The sequence below is a fragment of the Lactuca virosa genome, chromosome 1, assembly GCF_052849685.1.
Source record: "Lactuca virosa cultivar CGN04683 chromosome 1, Lactuca_virosa_CGN04683_v6, whole genome shotgun sequence".
Lineage (NCBI taxonomy): Eukaryota > Viridiplantae > Streptophyta > Magnoliopsida > Asterales > Asteraceae > Lactuca > Lactuca virosa.
Window position 1 is genome coordinate 248,142,973 of NC_136426.1, and position 25,326 is coordinate 248,168,298.

Here is a 25,326-nt window from a genome sequence, read left to right on the forward strand (position 1 = left end):
CTTCCCTGCTCTATTCACCCAAAAATCGGATACCATTTTGGTTTAAAATTTTCAGAACACAGTTCACGCTCACCTAAGAAAACCTTAATCTCTTCACAGTCACTCCCCAACGTTGCATCTCACCATTGTTGCACCTTGTACATCTGATCCAGCGATATCATCATCGTTCTTTCTTCTGTTTCCCATCGAAGTTTTAAGGCTAGGTTGGGTGTGGACGGAAAATAAATACGGAAACAAAATCTTAGTCAATAGGTTTGGTTGCAGGCGAGAGTTCTATCGAGATACAAAAGAAAAATAAATGTCACCCGGAAGAAAGGGGTGACCGGAGTAATGTTTTGATTTGGGGTTGAACAAAATATGAGTTCATAGGTTGCAAATCAATCCAAATTTGGGGTTTGATTTTCCAGATATGCGTTTGATATTCAACAATGAGCGAACAAATCCAAATTATTGTTCTTGTGTAGAGATTCAACATCTTCCAATACTACTACATTTGTCCACAAACATATGCCTTTTCATGATAGTTTTCTTAGATGATAGTGTTTTCTTTATTAGATCTGTACAATCGGGTTTAAATATATTTTCCAGATCTGCGTTTGAATATGTAAAAGTATTTCATTTTCATTTTTCTTGTTTCTTCAATTTTATTTTCGTTTCTTTGATTTCCTTTCTTCTTTACGATCTGGGTTTGACAAATGTTCTTCCATATCAGATATCAGTTTCTTTCTCATTTCTTTAATTTTATTTTTGTTTCTATGGCCCTCCAGATTTGGGTTTGACGAGTATTCTTAAAAATCTTGATTTGAAAGACCAGAGCTAGGGTAAAGCTTGATAATAGATGGAGGAGATGATTCATTCTAGAGAAATTTAAGCTTACACTGAAAGGGATTCTAGGGCTCCATAAAGAGTGCTTGATACCAAATGAATGGGATTTGGCAAATCGCTAACCTAATGGTAAATTAATTGATGGTATATTAATTTGTAGCATATTCTGATTCGCATTTATTCTGATCATTTGATAGCTACCTATTTTAATGATTTATTATGAACAATAAGTTTATGGTTGAAGCTTAAAAGAATAACGGGTTTTTACCTTCATTAGTTTACTAAAAGAATTTATTTATGTTAGAGTTAAGTGTTGTGAAATGTAAACTATAAAGAGTTAACATGTAGAAGAATTTCAATTTTGAGATTATTATTAGTTCCTATTCACATTTACAACTTACTGTTGTTTTTTGTGTAAACTTATACGCTTACATGCTACAACATATTTTTTGTTCTGATTTCATTTCATTTTAAATTTGTGTAATTGTAATTTGATTATCTAATATGATGTAGCTATATGGCTACATGCTTTGTGTTGTAACTTATAGCAGAAAATATATTTGTTCTAATTTGAGTTAATCTGTTACGCTTAATCTATTATTGACAATTTGACATGTTCTTTATGTAGATTGCAGATGAAGATCAGGAAGCTAAAAGTAGAAGTGACTCAAGAACCCAAAAACAGATGTTGTGTTGGAACTTGGTTGTAGTAAACTTTTAGCAACATACTTTTGAATTTTGATGTTGTGTTGTTGAATTTGGTTTTCTTACTTTCTTTAATATAAGTTGCTATATTTGTTTCATTTAATATTTTATAAATATTCTCTGGAAAATGGGTTAAAACACAAAACCCACTAACCCATAAGTTCTAAAAAAAGCGTAGAAACTGAACCCGTTTGAAAACCAAATCCTATGGGTTCTAAAACCCAAAAACCGAAATTTTCAATTTATGTCCGATTTCACCCCAAAACCGACCCACACCAACCCGTGTACGCCCCTACCTCCCAGTCTCTATATTGTGTAAATAAACTGAAAGCACATTATTGTTATTATTAATAATATTATTATTATTATTATTATTATATGTATAGAACCTTTTCTTTTAAGGGTCATTTTCATATGTGAAATGTAATTATGTATCTTGCTTTAAGGTAAGATATATTTATAAATGCAATTTATATTTTAACCATATAATAAATTAAAAAAATGGACCGAATCCCACCAAGTCATTACTACGCATACAATTGAATGAAACTGTTGAATAATATCAGCAATCTTAGTGAACAGGTAAGTTGTATGTCAATGTTAGATTATGAAGCCAACATCAATGTAGTTGTAATTTAAGATGTTAAGATCATGATGAGAAACCAAACCACACACAGTAGACTCAATTATTAAAAACGAAAGTGTACACGAAAACATATGGAACTCATAAAAATACCAACATAATTGCATTCTTTAACAATATTCATAACAAAACATCAACGGTAAATTTACTCCATAGCAAAACAACTACGAAATTGATTTTGGTACCAAATTTCCGTAGCAACATAACTATGAATTATAATTCCTTAGCAAAATTGCTACAGAATATAATTCCATAACAAAAATCGTTACAAAATAGCAATGGACATTTACTCCATAGCAAATGTTCTACAGAATTGATTTTCGTAGCTAATATTTGTTGCTAAATAGCTACAAAATATTAATTTCTAACAAAATTTGTAACAAAATTTGCAACAGATATTGGATCCATAGTCAAACTTTCATGAGTTTTATTTCCGTTGCAAATTTGCATAGCTAAATAGCTATGAATTTGAACTCCTTAGCAAATTTTCTATGAAATTTAATTTGGTAACGAAATTCCTAACAACATACCTAGGCTTTTTTTCCATATCAAAACAAGGAACCAAAATAAAATTCTATAGCACAATTTCATAGGTAAATAGCTATGAATGCTACTTTCATAGCAAAGAAACTATGAAATTTCATTCCGTTGAAAAATTCCGCTGCAGATTAACCACGATATTTAATTTTGTAGCAGAATTACACTGGAATGTATTTTTGTAAAAAAATTTGTTGCAAATTTGCTACGAATGGTTTTTCCATAGAACTATCGATAGCAATACACCAACGGATTTCAAGGCGGTAACAGTTTTCATAGAAATTCTCATGTTTGCTACGAAAAAATCTTTCAATAGAAAATGTGGTAGCAAATTAGCTATGGAATGACATTCTATAGCACGATCCGTTGCAGAATAACATTGGAAAGACATTCCATAGCAACCTTCCGTAACTATTCCGACTTTTTCTTGTAGTGAGAATCATAGTATGAAAAATATGAAAGAGGCTTTGAAGCGAGCCGGTTAAGGTATAAAGTATATTCTAGCAACTATCGAAGAAAAGAAAAAATGGATAACTGACAAAAAAATCCTGACATTTAACGATGGATAAGAAAAGTTGAACGCAAGGATAAGATTATAGAGTTAGATTTTTGGAGAATTAGAGGATATTAACGGAGTTAAAGCATATATTAATGGAGTGAAAACATATATTGATGGAGAGAACATAAGCTTGAGGTCATAGAGTTAGATTTTTTGGGCATCATAGAGGATATGTAGAGTGAAAGCGTATATTTATGAAGAAAAAGAAAATTACGATGACTTTCCCGGATTTTTGTTCAAAAAAGTTAAAGTTATATGAAATGTATGTATGATAGTGATGTGGATGCATGTATGGATAAGTTGGACAAAATGGAGTGGGAAGAATCTTATCCAAAATACCAAACGACTCTTTTGTTTTCCGGTGAAAGTGTTGATGTTAGAAAAGTTTGGTTGCGCCTTAAGCCGTCGAGTTGTAAGTCATGGGTGATGAATGCGGGAACGAAATTTGGATTATTTGCGTGAGTTTTAGTTTAAATTTAGATATGCACTTTCATTTTATCTTTTGGATGACTTTTGTATGAATTATAGAATCTCTTGGATAACTTTGGATGTTATGTTATGGATTTAAATGTTATGTTATGTTTTGGATTACTTTTAAATGTTATGTTATGGGTTTAAATGTTTTTTATTTACATTTAACATGTCACATATGGATAGGGATGTTGAAATTTTATCTTTCATTTTACTTTTGTGGTAGTGGTTGATGTCTGCCCGACGAAGGCGAAGAAGTATTGAAAGAATAAAAGATAACAATTCGAATTTAAGCGGGCATGCGTATACGCAAGAATACACAGATCTTCTACACAATGTTATGATATGATGTTTCTTTTACGTGAGGCATTTGTACTATTACGAAATCATTTTCCACAAAAAAATTGGTTGCAAGCTAGTAGGACAATATGCATTAAAGAGAAGATGACTATATTTTTACATGTTATAGGGCATAATGAACGCTTTCAAGTGGTTAAGCGTAGATTTAAACACTCCACACAAACGATTCATAAATGTTTTCATGAGGTACGGGTTGCAATGATGTGTTTTGCAAAAGAAATTATAGTGCCAACATCTTCTAGTGCAACTGCAAATACCTCAGAACGCTATAAAAGGCTAAAAGCCATATTTCCGGAAGCAATAGGTGCTTTAGATGGTACTCTTATACTTGCAGTTGTGCTCGGTGATCAATAAATTCATTATAGGGGAAGATGAAAATGTGAGTGTTATCAAAATGTATTAGGAATTTGTGATTTTGATATGATATTCACCTTTGTATGGGCTGGATGGGAGGGCATAGCACATGATTCACGAGTTTTAAAATAAATTGCATTTAATCCGACTTTTGGATTTCCATTCCCTCCACCAGATTTATAATATTTCTATAAATTTTATTATTATCTATATTGTTTATATAATAGGCGTAAAAATCACGTTTACAGATAAATATTACCTTTGTGACACTGCGTGTACTAACACACATGGATTTATGACTCCATATCGTAATACGAGGTATTGGTTAGCCGATTTTCGACGACGAAGAGCGTTAACTAAGAAAGAAATATTTAATCATGCTCATGCACAACTCAGAAATATTATTGAGCACACTTAGGGTGTATTGAAGGCGAGATTCCCAATTTTAAAACAAATGGCTCTTTATCCTTTTCCAGTGCAAAATAGATATAGTCATTGCTTATTTCACAGTTCATAATTTTATAAGGAAATACAATATCCAAAATGACTTATTTATGGGCTTTAAATAGAACACTGTTGTTACTCCTGGCGTGGAAGGTGGAGGAAGCGAGGTTTGGAAAGTTACACAATCGTGTAAAGACTTATACGATCGTGCAAAGTTGTCGAAGGCCAAAAACATGATTTTTCTTAGTGAAGTACATTTCCATTTTAATTATATTTGAGTACTAGATGATGGTGTAATATAGTTGAGCTTCCTAGAAAATGCACATAAAAAAAAAAAAAGCCAAGTCATTCATTAGCTTCTTATTTCACCCCCAAACTTTTTGAAATCTAAGCAATGGTGATTTTGAGGGTTTTCAACCAAGAATTGAAGCTTTAGTCAAGGGAATGCAAGAGGAACAAGATTTAAACTTCTACAACTTGAATCAAGGTATCATCTTCTTCCTTTTACGAAGCTTACATGAACTCTTATGGTGAGGTTTGGAGAAAATGTTGGAAATTAAATTTTACACCATGAACTCTTAGTATAATGATGTAGTGAGCATTGTGCACGTGTTTACAAGCTTGGTATTTTAAAACCATGATTAAATTCTTGAAAGTGAAGATGAACATCATGAACCCTAGCTTGGGTAATTGCATTAGATAACTAAAAGTGACTATATATATTGATGAATTGAGTATAGTAAACATGTTTTCAAGCTTAATATGTCAAAATCATGGTATATTGCTTGAACTTGTAAATGATGATTATAAACCCTAATCGGGTAAGTTATTAGATAAGTGAAATTGAATGCGTCTTTTAATTAATTAAGAGACATAGACAAGTTAGTCATGGAGTATTATTAGTTTGATGATGTTCTAGAACCAATCAATTTATGTATAAGGGTGGTGAATCCTAACAAAATGAATTGTTAAGATACTTGAAATTAAGCTCATGTCTTAGTGAATTAAGACATGTAGATGAGTTATTGGTGAGCTTCATTCGTTTTATTTACTAAATTATTTAGTAAAGAAATTTATGGTATCAAAGGAAAAGTGGTAATGAGAAATGGAATGAGATTAAGCTCTTTTTGGGATAAGAAGTATTATTTTGAGCTTATTATAACCGATTAAATAGGAACTGGTGAGACTTTAGTCAATGAGCATAAAGTAAAGGACAAGAAGTGGTATTTAGTTTTCACTAACAAGGTGAGTACATATGGAAAATTCCATATGGGCTACATGGCATAGAAATATTTTTGACTGAATGAAGTCGTTGAAAGAGTAAGCTAGTATTTGAAATAGCTTTGAAAAAAAAAAGTTTTATTTGATGATCAAATGAATTATATTTAAAAAGAGAAATAAAAGCCTTGAAAAGCAAATGTTTTGAATAAATGAACTCTTTTAAAGAGTAATAGCAAGCCATATATGATTTAAAAGATAAAAGTATAAAGCAAATGTTTTGAATAAATGAACTCTTTTAAAGAGTAATAGCAAGCCATATATGATTTAAAAGATAAAAGTATAGTATAAACTTATGTTCAATGTTTTAAAGTTGTTAAATGTTTTGATATGATAATTGTTATTACTATGCAAGTTAGTATTGTTTTTCTATTAAGAGCATGACATCTATGTGTGCTTGAGTCGGGAAAAGAAAACTTGTGATCATGCATCAAAAGAACGAACTGCACAGTAAATGAATAACAATATACATCGAGTTTATCAACACATTCACCAAAACATGATTAGATATATTGCAAAATCTCACATGATCATACTTGAAACTAGATTACATGTTTTCTTTGTAAAGTAATGTTAAATATTTTGATAATAAACTTGATAATAGTTTGTGGTTTTTTTATAAGACGAGCATTCTTTAAGGTTTCATTTGTTACGCTGACATGACATGCCACAACAGCTTTGATTGTGTCCATCTCTGACTATGATTGTCTATGATTGTGTCTATCTATATCTATGACCAATGTCAATAGGACAAAAATCGAATTTTTTTTTTCCAACTCAAAGAAATTGAACATAGGGACTCCATATGAATCCCTCATCTGTGCAAAAAAATGTAAAATATCTTTTTATCAATAATAATGAAAATAGCCCAACTGAACAGACACATGTTAATGGGACAAATATTGCAATTTTTTTGTCTCATCCAAAAAGGTAGGACAGGGACTCCTCTCGTTTGTACAAAAGGCATAAATGCCCTCATCATTCTCATCATGAAAAACCATTATACCCACAAATTGATGTCTAATTTTTCAAGAAACCTCCATGAAAGTTTTCAACATATCCACAACAAAATTACCTACAATATCAGTACCACTGTTCTAATGTCCATACCTAATCGCGAAAGCATCCGATTTCAAATCAAGATTAGGCAACTCTTTCACTCAAATCAGCATCCTTATCCACTGAATTTTAAAGAGAATATTAGTTTACATGCCACTTTTGTGTAAATTCAAAGTTGGCAAAATACAGAATAGAGAAAAAAAAACATAATAATAATAAAAAAGATAATAGTTGAGTGGCTAAATCGATAAAATGATAAGACTACATTGTACTTTTCTGTATTTTGCCCTTTTTAAAACATTGGTTTTTTTATAAAGTCCAAAAAAGGTAGAATAAGATAGTTAAGTGAGTAAATCGATAAAATGGTGAAAGTAGAAATGTTTTTTTTCTTAAGTTTGTATATTTTAAAATAATTAATTAATTACCTGAGGAGAGATCTTGTAAGATGTTCACGTGCAGTTGCCAATGCTTGACTTATTGTCTGCAACAACCAAATTGAAGTGTTGAAAGAATGGAGTACAAAAAAAAAAAATTATAAAAGAAAAATTTTTCTATGGTGTAATTTGGGGATAAATGCAAGAAAAAGCAACATACTTTCATTTATTTGTGTTTTATAAGTTTATAACATCTAACTTTCATTTCTTTCTATTACAACATTGTACTTCCTACTTTCTTTTACAAAATCTAACCAATTATAGCATTGTATTTTCAATTTTTTTCTCTATACATTTATAGAAATAAAAATCGCTTTGTATTTGGATGAAATTGTTATAACTGGATGGATTTTTCAATACAATGTTGTAATAGAGGAGGTATAGATAAAAGTACCTGTTCAGAGAGAGGAGCTCCAGAATCTACACTATGGCTAGCAACCTTTCCAGCAATAACATTTGCATCAGTTTCAAGGATGATTCTGAAAAAACATAAAAGACGTAAACGCCCTCCTCATAAGCCCTAAAAAGCTTGTTATTAATCAAAGTTTGATAAGAAAAATTACCCGCCATCAATAATTTCATCAAGACACAACATAATGAGGTCCAGATTTTCAAGTGCCTCCTTCTTATCCACAGTACCCCTGAACACATAACCATTAAAGTAAAATTACCAAAACGCCACTGAAACTGCAGATGATTAAAAGATGAGATAAATTGTTTACAAACTACCTTAATAGAAGACCAACTGCATCAAAGAAACCCTGAAGAACTGTTGATAAAATGAGCTCATTTTCATCATCACCACCAGTCACAAAGAAGTGAAGATCCTGAGCAAATTTGTAGACAATAACATTGTTCTCAAGCATTGCTATCTCAGCTGTAAATAGTCCAACAAAAACATACCACTTTAGAAAGAAAGATTCAATTTCAATTACATTCATGTTGTTTCAAACAGATAATTACCTTCTGTTCGTGCATTGGTCTTCTGAGTTTTGGTAAAAATTGACTTTTCAAATGCTTCTTTAGCATTATTAGTTGGCCAATCATCTGAATAGTACTTCACAGCTATGCGACCTCCTTCTGAGTCAAGAAGTAAAATGTTCTTTACAGAAGGGCAAGATTCCTACACACATGAACAATGTTTCATAGATCTTAAAGAAACTTTAAAAATGAACAAAAGATTATTTGATCAGTCATGTTGCTATCATATATCAACTTTAAAGAATCTGCGACTGAACTTGTTCCAATTATTATATGCTCATTTCGCCACAAAAAAACAAATTAATTGTTAAATTCAAGAGAAAGTCGGATGCAAATCGATTCAAAGGCCAAACCTTGAAAACCCTAAAATCCAACAGCGAAAATCAAGATATTGAAAGATTGAAACAGTAATTGCGGAATTATGCAACTTGGATGATCCATATTAGTTGATCAGAGTATATGCTAAAATACATCTGATCAGTGTATACAGAGAGATGAAATTGTAAAAGAACAAACCCATGTAAAGGTTCAAAACTGATAAACAAATACTAATCGGAATCGAGAAATAATAGTCGCGATTTGTGTAGCATAGAAACTAGATCTTAAAGGAAATTTGTACTAACCATTGAATTGGGATTTTGGAGTCGTCAAGAATTTTCGGCTTTATTTTCTCACGTACAGGTTCAGAATAGCATAGGGGAAGCAGATGAACTAACCAAATAAAGAAAGAAGCATCAATTTAAAAATATGGTCCCCAATTTGTAAGAAACTTCTAATTTTGGACCCGTAACTTTTAATTTTGTATTTGCGACATTTATTGTCAAAAAATAATCAAAATATGGTTCGTAAAATCTTATCAAATGAATGGTTTGGTAATTGTACTTCAGCTAGTGATGTTATATTTTAAAAAAGAAATCTCTTGTTATTTTACCTTAATTTATAAAGGGGACATGACATTATAGCCCATTGAAATATTGAGTTTTGGCTTAAATGGTCCTCAAACTTATTTTCTACCTTTATGAGGGCATAAGGCAGGTTGTGACATGTCGTTGTAGTCCATGTTACCTACATCAACTATAGAATGCGCCATATATACATAGTCATCCAAATCAACATTGACGTGGGCGACTAAGTATAGAAACACCTAGGATGGCTACGTAAAAATAATAATCACTCCATCCTCAATGGTCAAACTTAAAAAGTCAAAATTAAGATTCGACATTCATAAGAGTCTTCTCCATGCTAGTCTTCTCTTGAATTTAATTGTTAAATTACTGGTTTGGCCTTTGAATCGATTTGGCCTTTGAATTCAAAGGCCAAACCATGAAAACCATATCACTCCATGTAGCTGTTAATAATAATCACTCCATCCTCAATGGTCAAACTTAAAAAAACAAATTAATTGTTAAAATTAAGATTCGACACCCAGACCATACCCCACACAATCCACATAACCACATAATCCATACTAGTTATAACAGCTACATAAACCATATCAATCACATAAACCATGCATATAAACATATAGGGATTGCCATGGGCTCCTCCACATGGTCTGATATCCAACTGCCACGGGCTCCCCCCGGGGTCTTCCATTCAAGTATCACAAAGACAACTAGCATATCACATATTGTCATAAACAACTATCGTACCACATGTCACATAATCAACTAGCATACATAAGCCAATCATATAAACATATAAGGATGTCGTGGGCTCCCCCAAGGTCTTACTCCAGGATGTCATGGGCTCCTCACATGGTCTTACACCTAAGTGTCATGGGCTCCCCCCATGGTCTTTAATAGGAAAGCCATTGGCTCTCCACATGGTCTTACATCCAAGTGCCATGGGCTCCCCCCATGGTCTTTAATAGGAAAGCCATGGGCTCTCCACATGGTCTTACGTCCAAGTGTCATGGGCTCTTCCATGGTCTTCCATACAAGTATAACACATATACGACTAGCATACCTCCTAGCACAAAACCAACTAACATGCGACATAACACTACATCAACTAGTGTACCACATATCATAAAATGGGATAGCCTTGGTGCCTTAGACCCATTAGTATGGTGAGGAGAATCACCTCGAACTGCTGAAGTCCCGCGGATAAATCCCTGACTGCTGGCTGGCCAATCCTCGTACTGTCAATCATCAAGACAAAACCCAATTAACCATTTGGGTTTCAATGTATAACCATAAATCCACACTTGGGGTAAATGGACCATTTTACCCCTAACCTAGCTTGGTTCAAAACCAAGGCCCAAACTCACACCCTGAAGGCCCAAAACCCACATAATCAACTAAGGCCCAACATATGGCCCAATTTTCCAAATTGGGCCCAAACCTCTACATGGTCTTGCCATGAGGCCCAATCCTTCTTTTCAGTCCAATACACTTTATATTCTGATTGTCCAATAATAATCCAAACACTTAAGCCCAAAATGCTAAAAACCACTCGTGGCCCAAACCATGGCCCAATTTTCCAAATTGAGCCCAATTCCTTCCGGGGCCTTTTCCAACATCTCTAACAGCCCAAAACCTGATGGCCCAATAGGGCCCAAGACAAACAAGCCCAACAGCTGGCCCACACCGAAGCCCAATACTCATAACTCCATCTGACTGAGTACGCAGGGCGTACTCAGCTGTATGCTAAGCGTACAGGCTGTTTGGCTTGTACGTTGCGCGTATAAACTTTTATGCCTAACGTACTACTCCATTAAGCCAAATCCTCATTAAGCTTTTAATGCTTGGTCCAATAAGTCCTAACCACAGATCTGAGCCCCAACTAACGTCTAAACCCATAAAGTCACTGACTTGGTGACTTTGTATGCCCCAACAAGACCAAATAGCATTCTACTTTCATGAAAATGGCTCAAACTCCAACATAGATGGTCTTAACGTCTAAAGGTGCCAACTTTATGGACCTTGAACCTTAGAAACACTAAGAGGGGCAACTCAAAGCTCCTGGAATGAAATCAAGACCACTAGATCTCATACTTGGGACCAAAATGGACAAAAAAACCCATAAATGGTAGATCTAAGACACCAATGATCAATTTCAAAGCTATATACATTCATCAAGCTGAAAATAAGTCACAAAAGACATATCCATAAGCTTCTCCTTGATCCCCATCTTTGCATCAAACTTCATCTTCTTGGAAATAGACCAAACACTCCAAAAATGGACTCCATAAGCTCAAAATACCACCATGAATGATTAGAGACGAGTTCTAGGGTTTTAGAGGGTGGGGGCTGAATTAAAATGAAGAAGGAAGCTCAACATTATGCTTATATAGGGTACAACTCTAAGATTAGGGTTTTCAATCTGATCCTCGTACGCCCAGCGTATCTTCTCGTACGTCCCGCATACGAGGTCGCGCACCCCGATCCAATCCTTGCATAAATGCTACGCATTCGTCCAGCTACACCTCGCGTAGTTCTTTCTCTTCGGTACGCCCTGCGTACCACCTTGGTACACCCCGCGTACTAGGGCTTTTCCCAAAACTCTAATTCTTCTGAAGGCCATAACTTACTCGATACAATTCTGATACCAACCATTCATATATCCAGAGAAAGGTATCGAGACGCTCAACACTATTATCAATTCTTGCCTGCCATAAATGTCCCGAACCAAAATCCACTTCCCATAAGACCTGAGCTAACAAATTACCGAAATACCCTTTGATCCAAAATCTCAAACTGAATACCCGAGCAATCTAAGGCAAATTATCCAACTCCAACTAGGTCTGAAACCCGACCCCTCAGGTATCCGTAGCTTGATAGCACTTAATCCTTGATCACCAATTCAAAATGGGAACAATTCGAAACAGGATGTTACAACTCTCCCCCACTTGAATTTGATTTCGTCCTCGAAATCATTCCTTACCAATCCCGACACGCCAAGTCGCCTGAGCAACATGGATACGGTCCCGAGCGTACTATAGCCTTTCCAAGGCAACCAAAACCAGCCCCGCAGGGTTCTAAAACCCGAAGATGAAACGAATTCCTTGCAACATGATCACATTTACTCAATCTGAAACCTGAAGCCTCGAGATGGTCTATCTCCCTGACAGATCGCTCACCCTGAATCATTGCCGAATTCATTGCACTTATATCCCAGCTGGCTACTCAACCTCTGATAACTTGAGGTTCCCACTAGAAACAGAGTCATTGACCAATTTCCTTGCAGTACACTTATACTTGACAGAAATCTCAGATAATCCTTCTAGTAGGAGACTTATCCCTGCACTGTTAGACTCAGACGAGAGCTGCGCAACAGGGTCAAATCAACCACTCTGAGATTATTTAACCCAACTGCGAACAACTTAGCGTATACCCCAAGTACGATCAACTCCACGCACGGATCCCAAGTCACTAAACCCACTTCGACTCTTCTTGCTACCACTTGCTGCTTTTCGAAAGCAGCTGAGACCTCTTTGATCTAACCTTATCTATCAACTACTCGAAACATCGGACACATAACCGATTGTTGGGCCAAAAACACACGCAGCAGCCCCACATGACCTCCGAAGGATACCTCGTCTAACAATAACTGCCCTATCTATACCGCCACTCCTGGATCCTTCTATCCTTTGATCCATCCGATCATGATAGGCTGACAACCTGTCGCCACTGAATCCAACGCAAAAAGTGAATGCTACTACAATAACTGTAGTCTTACATCGTACCCAGTCTCCTTCGACTTACCGTTTCCTGATTCCAATTATGTTGTGACCTACTCACAACCTTGCGAACTGGCCCACCCTGGCCTAAGTCATCTGAACGAATCCGTGAATGCCACGGCTACCCTGTAGTCTTTCCGCACTTCCCGCACTATCTGACCTCTTGTGAATGCTACGGCTCCCCCGCAGTCTTACAACACTCTCCACACTATCTGACTACTAATGAATGCTACGGCTCCCCCGTAGTCTTAGAACACTTTCCCCCTACTGACCATGAGTGAATGCTACGGATCCCTCGTAGTCTTACAACATTTTCATCCTAACTGACCATTAGTGAATGCTACGGATCCCCCGTAGTCTTACAACACTTTCACCCCAACTGATCATTAGTGAATGCTACGGCTCCCCCGTAGTCTTACAACACTTTCATCCTAACACAACCGCAACCCAATGCCTTATCCCTAATCTATCAATTTGAAACGCATACAGAGTCGAGCACGCACTCGACCGAACACCTAAAATAAACTCAATTCATGACTGGAGCCCCAACCTGCTTCCCCAAATTCTGCTATTAAGCCCCAAGAAGATGCGATTCACACACTGGGGAGTTTTACCGAACTCCAAACTCACACAACCCTCACCAAATTACCACTTGGGCCGCCATTTTCCTCGATGAGGATGAGAAACCCATCCTGGTCTCATACCTGCCCTTGTCCTGAATACCTGTGCGATTCTCCCCCACTTAGATTCGACTAAGTCTTTGCAATACATGAGATTTGAAGGATTCCTATTCCTTTTTACGTTCTAATGATCAATCTGCTGACGACCGGTGCTTACCAAACTAGTGCACCATAAGTAACCCTTCCCAAAACAACACAACTCCTAAAAACCAGCCAAGACTTCTTGAATCCCAACCACATCAATGACTCCAGATGCTTAAAAAATGATATCACGCTCAGATCTCGAAGTCCAAAGGACGGATGGTCTAAGCAAAACCTAAGCAACAACTCTCCTTCCCTCGGCAATCCTGATTGCTCTTCCAAGCACAAATACTAAGGCTACTGAAAACTAGTCATAACTCCCTCATACAAGCCCTTGAACCAACCCCGAAATAACTGGAGCAGGTATACTCATTGTTCCTCCCTGATCGTCAGACAGTCGACCTCCTTGTTACCCACCTAACCACAACGAAAATATAACGAACTTTCCCCCTATGGGCAATCCCTGTTGACGTGGCCAAACCTGCTACACCTGTAGCAACCCAAATCACTGAACAGATTCCGACAATGACTCGGAGCAATCACGGTACATGCGGAACCCGCTCCGCGAGATACGTCTGTATGAAGATTCCTCAAAAATTCCTCGGCATGCTGACTGGCATCTGACAACCCTTGCTAACTCACACTATAGCAGAGAACCGACCCGAGATCCAACTTATCATAATTCCAAAGTGATGCAAATTCCCGATATCCACTTGAAGTGGCAGAAGATGGCATATTCGCAAACACCTGAAGGAATCCCGACCACCTCCCCCTGTGTTACCTCGCCCGCCCTGAGGACATGGTGTAACTCTTCCTTCCGATCCTAATGACAATCCAAACCCTTGGAACGAACCTCCATCGTGCAGTTTTCATAAGCATTGCACTGGATCCATCTTGCTGGCCTCTCAAAAGCTGATCTGAACTCTTGGGCCTCCGCCCGAGATCCCCCACTAAATTCACCAAACCTGAACCTCTCTCATCGAGGTACTCCTACTCAATCTTTCATTCTCGGTTCTGGGGTCCATACCATTCAGGGTCTCGTATCCTGACAAACTCACCAGCTCAATCGTCAACAGCCGAATTGTAATAGTTGGAGCAACCCCTGCTCTACCTGGCAACAACTACTCCCAAGACATAGTTTCTAATCCCAAAAGTGTAATAGACCGCACAATCAATCCTTGCCGCCTGATACAGGAGATCCAAGGCGAACTCAAAATCCTGGCAGTCCTTTCACTAACTGGCTCACCACCGGAGCCCGGACCAAACCCTGGTCCTTCCCATACATACTCATCCTCATTCTGCAAAGCAACTATTCCCAGGATCCAACATAACTAAGAATTATCCTTCTCATAGGCTTCTTAGATTCTCCAAGACTCTCACCGATTCGAATATGGATCCTGTGCTTTCAGTAGTATGGGCCCATACTACCTTCCACACTTATCCATACGTTCCTCAGCAATCCTCCCGGATCCTCTAAGTCACCTACTCCACTGGTGCATCAAATATCCGCTAAACAGCAACACAACACCCACCAAAGCAACTCCTAGGCTCCCCCTAGGTTCCCAACTTCACCGAACCGCCCCACTAAGCTCATTGGAGCATATCCTAGGCTTTCCTAGGTTCCCAACCTCGCCCTACCATCAGCTGAACTCCCCATGATGCCAGCCATCCACCTCCTGGATATCGTCATATCCACTTAGTAGCTGACTCCCATCACTCAAGAGTTCCACAAAGCACAAAGCAAACAGCATTCGTGCAGTAGCACTCCAATCTAAAGAACTATCATAAAACATTCAGCTCGCATACCACAACCCATGCTGTCCACATCCATCCATCCTCACTGCCGACTGCCTTATGCATGCAAATTTTACACATAATAGGATCTAATAGACTGTCGAATAATAGACTCTACCCTAGGACCATAGGAAATAAGGCCAAATCAGCTATGCTAAGGCTATAAGATCCTAACCGTATACAATTTTCAAAACATACACTTAGCAGTTACCAATACCAATAGTCATTCTTATTACAGCATAGCATATAATATCTCCAAAGCTACATGCATCACATATCAAGCCAATCTACCACTGACTACTCAGCACTAGCATACAAGTCTACCAGCTCATACAACATATATAAAGGCATCTCCCCTAGCCCTAACTAGCATGTGATTCTCAGATTCATAAATCAAGTCATAACAGATAACATATATGGGTATTCTGGGGAAACTTACTTGAGCTCATCCGATTGCATGCACCACACCCTTTCTTGTCTTAGAAAACTTTTTCCTTGAAAACATTTTTCTTTTTGAAAACTTTATAGATCCTCAGTTTGAGTTCAACCTCACCCTAAAGTATGTCTGAATCCCTCAAACCAAGGCTCTGATACCAACTTGTAACGACCCAAAAAAAATCAAGGGTAAAATTTCATTTTTAATATAGCCAAAACATAGATATCATTTATTCCAAACATTCCAAAACATCGTTGATTAAAACATTTATTAGAGTTCATCCCAAAATCATTCATTGCGGAAAACATGGGTGTGTACGCTGCGATCAAGCCCGACCCTTTCTTTCCAAATCGATGATACCTGAAACAATAAACAAAACTGTAAGCACGAAGCTTAGTGAGTTCCCAGAGCATACCCCCAAACAATCCATATAACCACATAATCCATACTAGCTATAACAGCTACATAAACCATATCAATCACATAAACCATGCATATAAACATATAGGGTAGTAACCTGCAAGACCAAAGAATTAACAGATTTTTGTGGGTGTTTTCGGAATCGCCCAACCTTCTTGATCTTGGAAGGATCTACGTGAATCCCCTCCTCGCTGACTACGTGACCCAAAAAGTTTACACTACGGATCCAAAATTCGCATTTGGAGAGCTTCGCATATAATCTTTCAGCTCTTAGGGTTTCCAAGATTTGTCGGAGATGTTGACCATGCTCTTCTTTGCTTCGAGAGTAGATAAGAATATCGTCGATGAAGACAATCACGAATTTATCAAGGAATGGGCGGCAGACTCGATTCATGAGGTCTATAAATGCAGCGGGGGCATTTGTTAAACCGAAGGGCATCACGACAAATTCGTAATGACCGTATCGAGTTCGAAAGGCAACCGGATCTCAGATCTATTTTTGAGAAATAACTAGCTCCTTGAAGCTGGTCAAATAGATCGTCAATTCAAGGAAGTGGGTATCGGTTTTTGACAGTGAGCTTGTTTAATTCTCTATAGTCGATGCACATTCTGAAGGTTCCGTCCTTTTTCTTGACAAATAAGGCCGGAGCTCCCTAGGGTGAGAAGCTTGGTCAGATGAATCCCTTGCTCAGCAGCTCGCTTAGTTGGCTGGTTAACTCCTGCATTTCGGCGGGAGCTAACCTGTAGGGTGATTTGGCAATTGATGTGGCTCCTGGTATTAGGTCGATTCGGAATTCGACCTGTCTTTCTGGGGGTATTCCTGGAAGATCTTCTGGAAATACATCCGGGAAGTCACATGTCACTGGAATGTCTTGAATGTTTACTTCTTCCTTGGTCTTATCTACTACATGAACGAGGAATGCGTACTTCTTCTTATGTTGGCACTTTTGTGCCTTGATGCACGAGATAAGACGAAGATTGGCGCCAAGTTTATCACCATAGATTATTAGGTTTTCATGATTGGGGAGATGAAGGCGAACGGCCTTCTCGCAACACATAATATCAGCATGGTGGGGGCTTAACCAATCCATGCCGATTATCACATCAAAACTCCTAATATTTACTGGCATCAAATCTATTTGAAAAGAGTGATTGTTTAGTGTTAATGTGCACCCTACATAGACATCTTTGGTTGTTTCAGTTTTCCCATTAGCCATTTCCACCGTGAAGGCTTCGTTGAGCTTCTGGGGTTGTTGATTTAGTAAATGTTTGAATTTGTTACTAACGAAGCTTCGCTCCGCCCCACTATCGAATAAGATGCATGCGTATGTGTTGTTAAGTAGGAACATACCCGTAACAATTGTTGGGTCCTGAACTGCTTCACCTTGACCCAATGCCAGTACCCTTCCTGATGTTCCTGCCCCTGGTTGTTTGCTTTGGGGCAGTCGTGCTTGAAGTGACCGGTTCCTCCACACCCATAGCAGGTGTAACTGGCCCCAACATTGTTGTTGTTGTTATTGTTGTTGCGATTGTTGTTGTTGTTGTTGTTCGACTGTTGGTTCTGTTGAGGATGAGTTCTATAGTATCTTGCAGTGTGACCCTTTCGGTTGCAGCTTGTGCAATGCATCTCCCTGCATTCTCCGTGATGGTGGAAATTGCATTTGCTGCACTTGGGTAGGGTCCCTGAGTATTGTTTGGGAGCATTTGGTATGGATGAGGCTGGAGCATGTGGTGTTGTGGTAGCTTGAGTAGCAGCATGGAGAGCCACAGTTTTTTTTTTCTTTGATGATTCGGAGTTTTTTCGTCCCTTTCGCTTGTTGTTTTTACCCTTCTTATTATCACCTTCTTTCTTAACTTCCGCTTCCCCTGCTTTGGCACCCTTTTGTTGCCATGGTCGTATAGTTTCTTGGCTAGTCTTTTTGCGTTGTCATACGTGGTCGGGTTTGTGCTATCACATTCCCTTGGATTGGCATAGTCAATCCCCAAATAAATCTTTCAATCTTCTTCCCTTTAGATGTGATCATTCCTGGACACAAGAGAGATAGCTCACTAAACCTTGATATGTAAGCATCGATGTCAAAGTTTTGAACCGTGAGGTTCCACAGCTCTTGCTCCATTTTCTGGATTTCTCCCCTTGGACAGTATTCGGCCAACAACATTTCCTTAAGCTCCTCCCATGGCATAGCGTTCGCCACCGGGAGTGTCATGGCCTCTACGTGACCATTCCACCAAGAGAGAGCTTGATCGACGAATGTGCAGGCCGCAAACTTCACCTTGCACCCCTCCGGACATCCGTAGATCTCAAACACTGATTCCACCTTTTCTATCCATCTTTTCAGGGTTATTACGCCTCCCGTCCCGTTGAAGGTTTGAGGCTTGGCGTTTGTGAAGTCCTTGTAGGTGCAGGTTCTTGTGGGTCTGTGATTTGTTCCCTGATTTGTGCTTTCGGTTCCCTACCCGTTACCTTCACCGTTGTTTCCGTTGCGAATCTAAGCCAGTGCTAGTGACCGCAGCTGACACTGCCGCTTGGAATGCGACTGAGTTTACTTCTGGTGGCGTCGGTGTCGTGTTGTTTCCGCGGTTGGGTCTTTGAGGCATCTTTCTGTCATGGAACGGAAAGATGTTGAGTATCCATTGTATTTAGTTTCACGATTTATTGGTTATAACACAGTGTCAGTGTGTATAAGTGAGTGAATGCATACAATCAACATGTAGTAAAAGTAATAGAACACATAGCAGATAACAACATCATGATAAAATATGTAGCCGTTTTCATTAATGATAATCTTTTGAGTACATGAAAATTTGCCTACATAAGGCATACAATACATGCAGTGAAATAAAATTTGACAGAGTAACGACTCTATGAGTAGTGTAGTCACTTAATCATGTAGTCGATATACATAGGGTAGTACATAAAAGAAAACCATAACGATAGTACATGAACGGGTACTAGTTGCGACGTGATGGGTCTGACGGCGAAATCACATGCCGAAATGTCGTGCTACAAGATCAGCCATCTCGGTCATCTCCCTGATGACCTCGTCCCTCTCGTGCTATGCCTGTACAGCTCGGGCCTCTGTTGTTAATTATTGTTGCCGAAGGGTGGCAACCTCCTCCTCTAGGGAGCGAGTCCTATCGATGGGATCCCGTGGTGTTGCAGAGTGATCCTGAACTATCTTTGAAGTGGGAGGCTCATTGGGGACTTCATTAGCGCCCCCATCCTCCTCCATGATCTCATCGGATTCTCCAAACTCGTAGTCAGTCTCCATGTACTCCTCGGGCCCAACACCGGGGGCTGCCTCCTGACCCATCACAGGGTCTTCCTCGATCATTCTGTGGGCCACTAGGGCCTGATAGAAAAGGACGCCCTGATGTGCCTCGTCCATGGCGACTACGCGAGAAACTGGGAGTGAGAAGTGTGTAAAGGGGGGTATGTGCACATAAGTTTTCCAAAATACTCCTATAGTATTTTAATTATTTAAGTTTGAGTTTCTTAAAGGTTTTGGATACGAGGTAAGCTTCTAGATCCATTTCCCGCCATGATTACTCCCAAACACATGTTGGTCATATTTTGAATAAATATAGTTGATCAGGCTATATTTATCCCCAATATGACTACATAACTGTCCGGGTTTAATCACAGTGTTCCATTTCCTCCAGAGACTTTTAATGTTATAGTTTTAATGTATACCTAGGTATCACTATATTCAGAGTGTTTTAGTCCCATTGTATTTATAGTTGCATATCAAGTATAATTAGATATGTCAGTTCACTATAAACAATGCTCTGGTACCACTCTGTCACACCCCCGAACCAGACGGCGGAAACGTCCGGGGGCTTGTGCGTGACTTCATCTTGTAATATCATCACAATGCATATAATTGAAACAAGACAACACCATCATCATACATATTAAAATACAACCAACATTGTTTACATCAAGTATAGTATCATAAATTACATGCCAAAATATTCAATGTATGATGATAACAAAATATGACAAATTCCACATGTTCTTGTAGACCTTTCCGCTTAACGATTCCCTGAGAATATAAGTTATTTTGAAAATGTCAACATATATAATGTTGGTGAGTTCATAAGCATGTTTGAATGAAAAGTTTTTGTATTGTTCGTAAAATGCCAGAAAATCCGATATTTTATGTAAAACGGTTTGAAAGTGATGTATTAAAATAAAGTATTAATGCATGTGTGTTTTCTGTTTTTGGAATGTATATAAAAATGTAATCCGGAAAAAAAATCTTGTAATTTTCTGTTGTAAGTAGAAGGTATTGTTTAACTGTATATTTCCCCAGAAAATCCTATATTTTCTGTTTACAAAAGTGTCGTGGTCTCAAAACCCTAATACCGAATATCAGTGTATGTATGTTTTTGTATCAACAAGATTCTATATGTATTCCGTAAAATTATGATGGAGAGGATCTCTATGTGAGCCATTTTAACCATACTTGATTATGACGAATTCGCCTGTCGTGGCGTTTTCATGCGCCGGCTTGTTTAAGGTAAGGTTTGTCACCCTAGACTGGCCTAGTCTAACTGTAGCGAACAACTCAGGTGTGGGGTGTCATCTCGTATAGATCTATACACAAACTCTCGCTCTCCCTCCAAGAGACACTGGTTATAACTACAGGCTACGATTGTACACTCGAGAGGTGTCAACCGACATGTCTCACTAGCATCCTTAACTGAGTTTACACGAATATTGTATTATGTTATGTATAATGTTTTCCTTGTACGTTTTATGTTTGAAAAGTACAACGAGTATGTATGTGAATGTACGAGGCCCAACAGACATGTAGAAGGACCACTATGGCCCAATAAACATGTAATGTATAGCCCAGGCCCAATAAGCATGTAAATGGACCACTAAAGCCCAATAAACATGTAATGTATAATCCAGACCTATTAAGCATGTAAATGGACCACTAAGGCCCAATAAACATGTAATGTATAATCCAAGCCTATTAAGCATGTAAATGGACCACTATGGCCCAATAAACATGTAATGTATATTCCAGGACTATTAAGCATGTAAATGGACCACTAAGGCCTAATAACATGGATTGTAAGTATTAGGCCCAATAAACATGTAATCGATGAATTTAGTTCGTTTGTTATCACATTGTTCGTTTAAGCTTTATTGTTTCCTAAAATGTCATAAAAAGTCCACTTTTTGTGATGATGACATTTTTGGCCCATTAAGCCAAAAATTTACAATTTAGGCATATTTTTGTTAAAATTGACACTTTAGGTCCCTTAAGACCAAAAGTTTACATTCATGGGCTTATTTCAAATAAAATGACATTTTTAGCCCACTATTGTTAAAAATAGCATTTTCGACCCAATATCATGAAAATTGACATTTTCGGCCCAATTATATAAAAATTTACATTTTCGGCCCAATTGAATAAAATTGACATTTTCAGCCCTTTTTAACCGAAAAACAACATCTTTGGCTCAAATTTGTTTAAAATGACAATTTAATCCACAAAAGTCATAATTTTTCCAATTTTGGCCAATAAAACCGTGAAGGCCCAATTTAAGCCCATTTTGTGAAAAATTTACTCCTTTGGCCCCTTGTAAAATCATAATGTCAAATATGGTCCCTTTACAAGATTTTGTTTAGTTTTTCAACATCCTTAACATGTTTAGAACTTTCATCTTTATGGTAAGTTGTATAAAGTGTTTTAGTTTACAAATATTGTCAAGACTTGATAGAGTTTTCGAGATCTATGAAGTTTCTTCACATAATCACAACATATAACTTAGAAAACACACATAAACATGCACAAATACATAGATCTATCACATATGCAACTTGTATCCTCCCCCAAAACATAGAAAAACCAAAAACAAGGGGTATGAACTCACTTTGGGTTGTTGTTCTTGGTTTGATGAAGAGTTTGAAGAAGATTTTCGGCCCTAGGAGCTTCCTTGAGGAGGTTTTCGAAATCTATGAAGTTCAAGAGTATAGATCATGAAATGAGGTGGGTTAAGAAGAGATTTTTGATGTAATCTTGAAGTTAGACCACAGGTTTAAGCAAAGACTTACCAAGAGTGATGAACTTGATGAAAAACCTCTTGAAAACACACACCAAAGACATGAAATTTTAAGGAGGAAATAGGAGTTCTTGAGAGGATATTTGAGAGAGTTTGAAAGAAAAGTGAAGGCGGTGAGGGGTGTGTTCGGCCGTAAATAGAGAGGAAGAGAGGAGAGAGATATTTGAAAAGTTTGCATGGTGGGTAATAGATTCCTAGATGTATGTGATTATCTTGATACATGATAGATAATCATGTGTTGTCAAGCCTAAGCCTTCTTCCATTTCCCTCTTTTTTTTTGTATTATTGTTGGGCCGAGAATAGGGTAAGGAGAAAGGAAGATGAGGAGATTTGGGCCCTTTCTTGTCTTATTTCGAGTTTATGAGGCCCAAAGTAATTATTTTTTGGCCTATTGGGCCTTTATGAGGGTTCACGGCCCAATGATGCCCAAGGATGGAGTTTACGGCCCATTAGGGCTTATGAAACTAGTTATGGCCCATCATGGCCCATTAGAAGTAAGATGGATTATTCTAGGCCCATATGACCCAAGATACCTTAATTTCATGGATGTCGGTCCAATTAGAGCCCAAATAGGGTTCCTAGGCCCACAGTAGTCAAATTGAAAGTTTATTGGTCTGTTAGGCCCAATAAGAGAGTCCTAGTCCATATTAACTTGAACCGGAATCTCTAGGGTTTTCAATCCATATGAGATGTATTGTATTAGGTTTTGAACTTAAATCAAGAGTTTGGATTCAAATGGATGGTTTTGGTTAAGCATAGAGTATGATTTTCACTTAGAGTGCATGCCTTACAATAGATGATGTTTACATGAGAATAAAATTTCCTAGCTAAAATGCTAGTTGTGACATCATCCCCCCGTTAGAGGGAATTTCGTCCCGAAATTCTTTCGAAATGTAGGATCATGAATGAGAGAATAGGTGAGGGTACTTCTGCTTCATCTGGTCTTTGCATTCCCATGTGAATTCAAGTCCACGCTTCGTGTTCCATCGAACCTTCACAATCAGAATGCGGCTCTGCTTCGTACGCTTTTCTTCCCTATCCATTATTTCGACTGGTTCTTCGACGAATAGGAGGTTCTCGTTTATTTCGATTTCTTCTAGAGGAATGACAAGAGTTTCATCTGATAAGCACTTTTTCAAATTCGAGACGTGGAACACGGGGTGTACGTTGCTGAGCTCTGAAGGTAACTACAAATTATAAGCTACCGGACCAATTCGGGCAAGGATCTTGAACGGTCCGATGTATCGTGGGTTCAGTTTTCCCCATTTCCCAAAACGGATCATTCCTTTCCAGGGAGAGACTTTCAATAGCACCCGATCACCTACTTGGAATTCCAGAGGCTTTCGTCGTTTGTCGGCATAGCTCTTTTGTCGGTCTCGTGATGCTTGAAGTCGGGCTTTGATTTGGATTATCTTTTCGGTCGTTTCTCGAATGATTTTTGGCCCGATGAGAGTGTTGTCTGGTGATTGTCCTTTCGCTAGTTGGGTGTCACCCACCTCATCCCAGCATAGAGCCTCAAAAGGAGCAACCTTGATGCTCGTGTGATACATCTTATCCGAACCCGGATGGATGGAATATCGTGTCTTGTGGGCTTCGTTCATGATCATTTCTCTGAATTCCCCAAGTTTAGGGACCCAAATTATGTTCATGAAATAATAAGCTCCATCCTCTTTGGCTTCAAAATCTTTATCCATCCCACGCAGTGTTTCATTTGCGATGTTCTCCGGATTCAATGCATCTGTTTGGGCTTCCTTGATTTGTGAGGTTAGGTGGGATTGGATGGTTATTGATAAGGTTTTCAACCGGCGACCTGAGTATTCTTTTCTGCTCAGGGCATCGGCTACCACGTTATCCTTGCCTGGGTGGTACTTGATCTCGCACTCATAATCATTTAGCAGCTCAACCCATCTTCGCTGCCTCATGTTTAACTCCTTTTGGTTTAGAATGTGATGGAGGCTTTTATGATCGGTGAAGATGGTGCACTTTTTACCGTAGAAGTAGTGCCTCCAAATCTTTAGGGCGAAGACCACAGCTCCCAGCTCGAGATCATGTGTGGTGTAATTTACTTCATGCGTCTTGATGAGAATATTGCGCTATTAGATCGATAGATTCCAAACAGATAAACGAATGTAAAGAAATAAAAGAACACGAGAATGAATCAAACGAATGTCGAATGATTAGATTATGCTCCACCTCAGAAGAGCTCGATAAAGAACTTCGACTGTAGACGTGTGCTAGGGTTACAGTGCAATAATAGCAAAACAATCAATGAGAAGCGTAATAATAACTAAGCATGCATGCACTATATATACTAACCCTAAAGACAAAACAAGGTTGGACAGGCCCAAACCGTGAATACATGATGGACTATAACACGAGCCCAAAGACGACTCAACAATCCCCCCCTTTGCGTCAATAGAGGCGAGAGATCAAATGGGTTGAGAAACAGAAACCTTCTTCACAGTTTTGAAGATCTTCGGTATGATGGCAAGAAGAGTAT

General features: G+C 38.1%; 1 protein-coding gene and 1 long non-coding RNA gene across 2 annotated transcripts; one reads left to right on the plus strand and one right to left on the minus strand.

Moving 5' to 3' along the window:
• The first annotated feature begins 617 nt into the window (after positions 1-617).
• Positions 618-1,628, plus strand: LOC145109029 (uncharacterized). The gene is made up of 2 exons (XR_013708715.1): positions 618-954; positions 1,454-1,628. It is a non-coding gene; the product is annotated as an uncharacterized LOC145109029 (long non-coding RNA).
• A 5,439-nt stretch (positions 1,629-7,067) lies between these two features.
• On the minus strand, positions 7,068-9,400 carry LOC145165818 (coatomer subunit zeta-1-like). Its single transcript, XM_079084723.1, has 7 exons — positions 9,274-9,400; positions 8,633-8,792; positions 8,399-8,546; positions 8,233-8,310; positions 8,064-8,148; positions 7,661-7,716; positions 7,068-7,357 (listed from the first exon to the last, which is right to left on the minus strand). The coding sequence occupies exons 1-7, from the start codon at positions 9,274-9,276 to the stop codon at positions 7,351-7,353; spliced, it is 537 nt and encodes a 178-aa protein (XP_078940849.1). The 5' UTR covers positions 9,277-9,400; the 3' UTR covers positions 7,068-7,350.
• Positions 9,401-25,326: the final 15,926 nt, after the last annotated feature.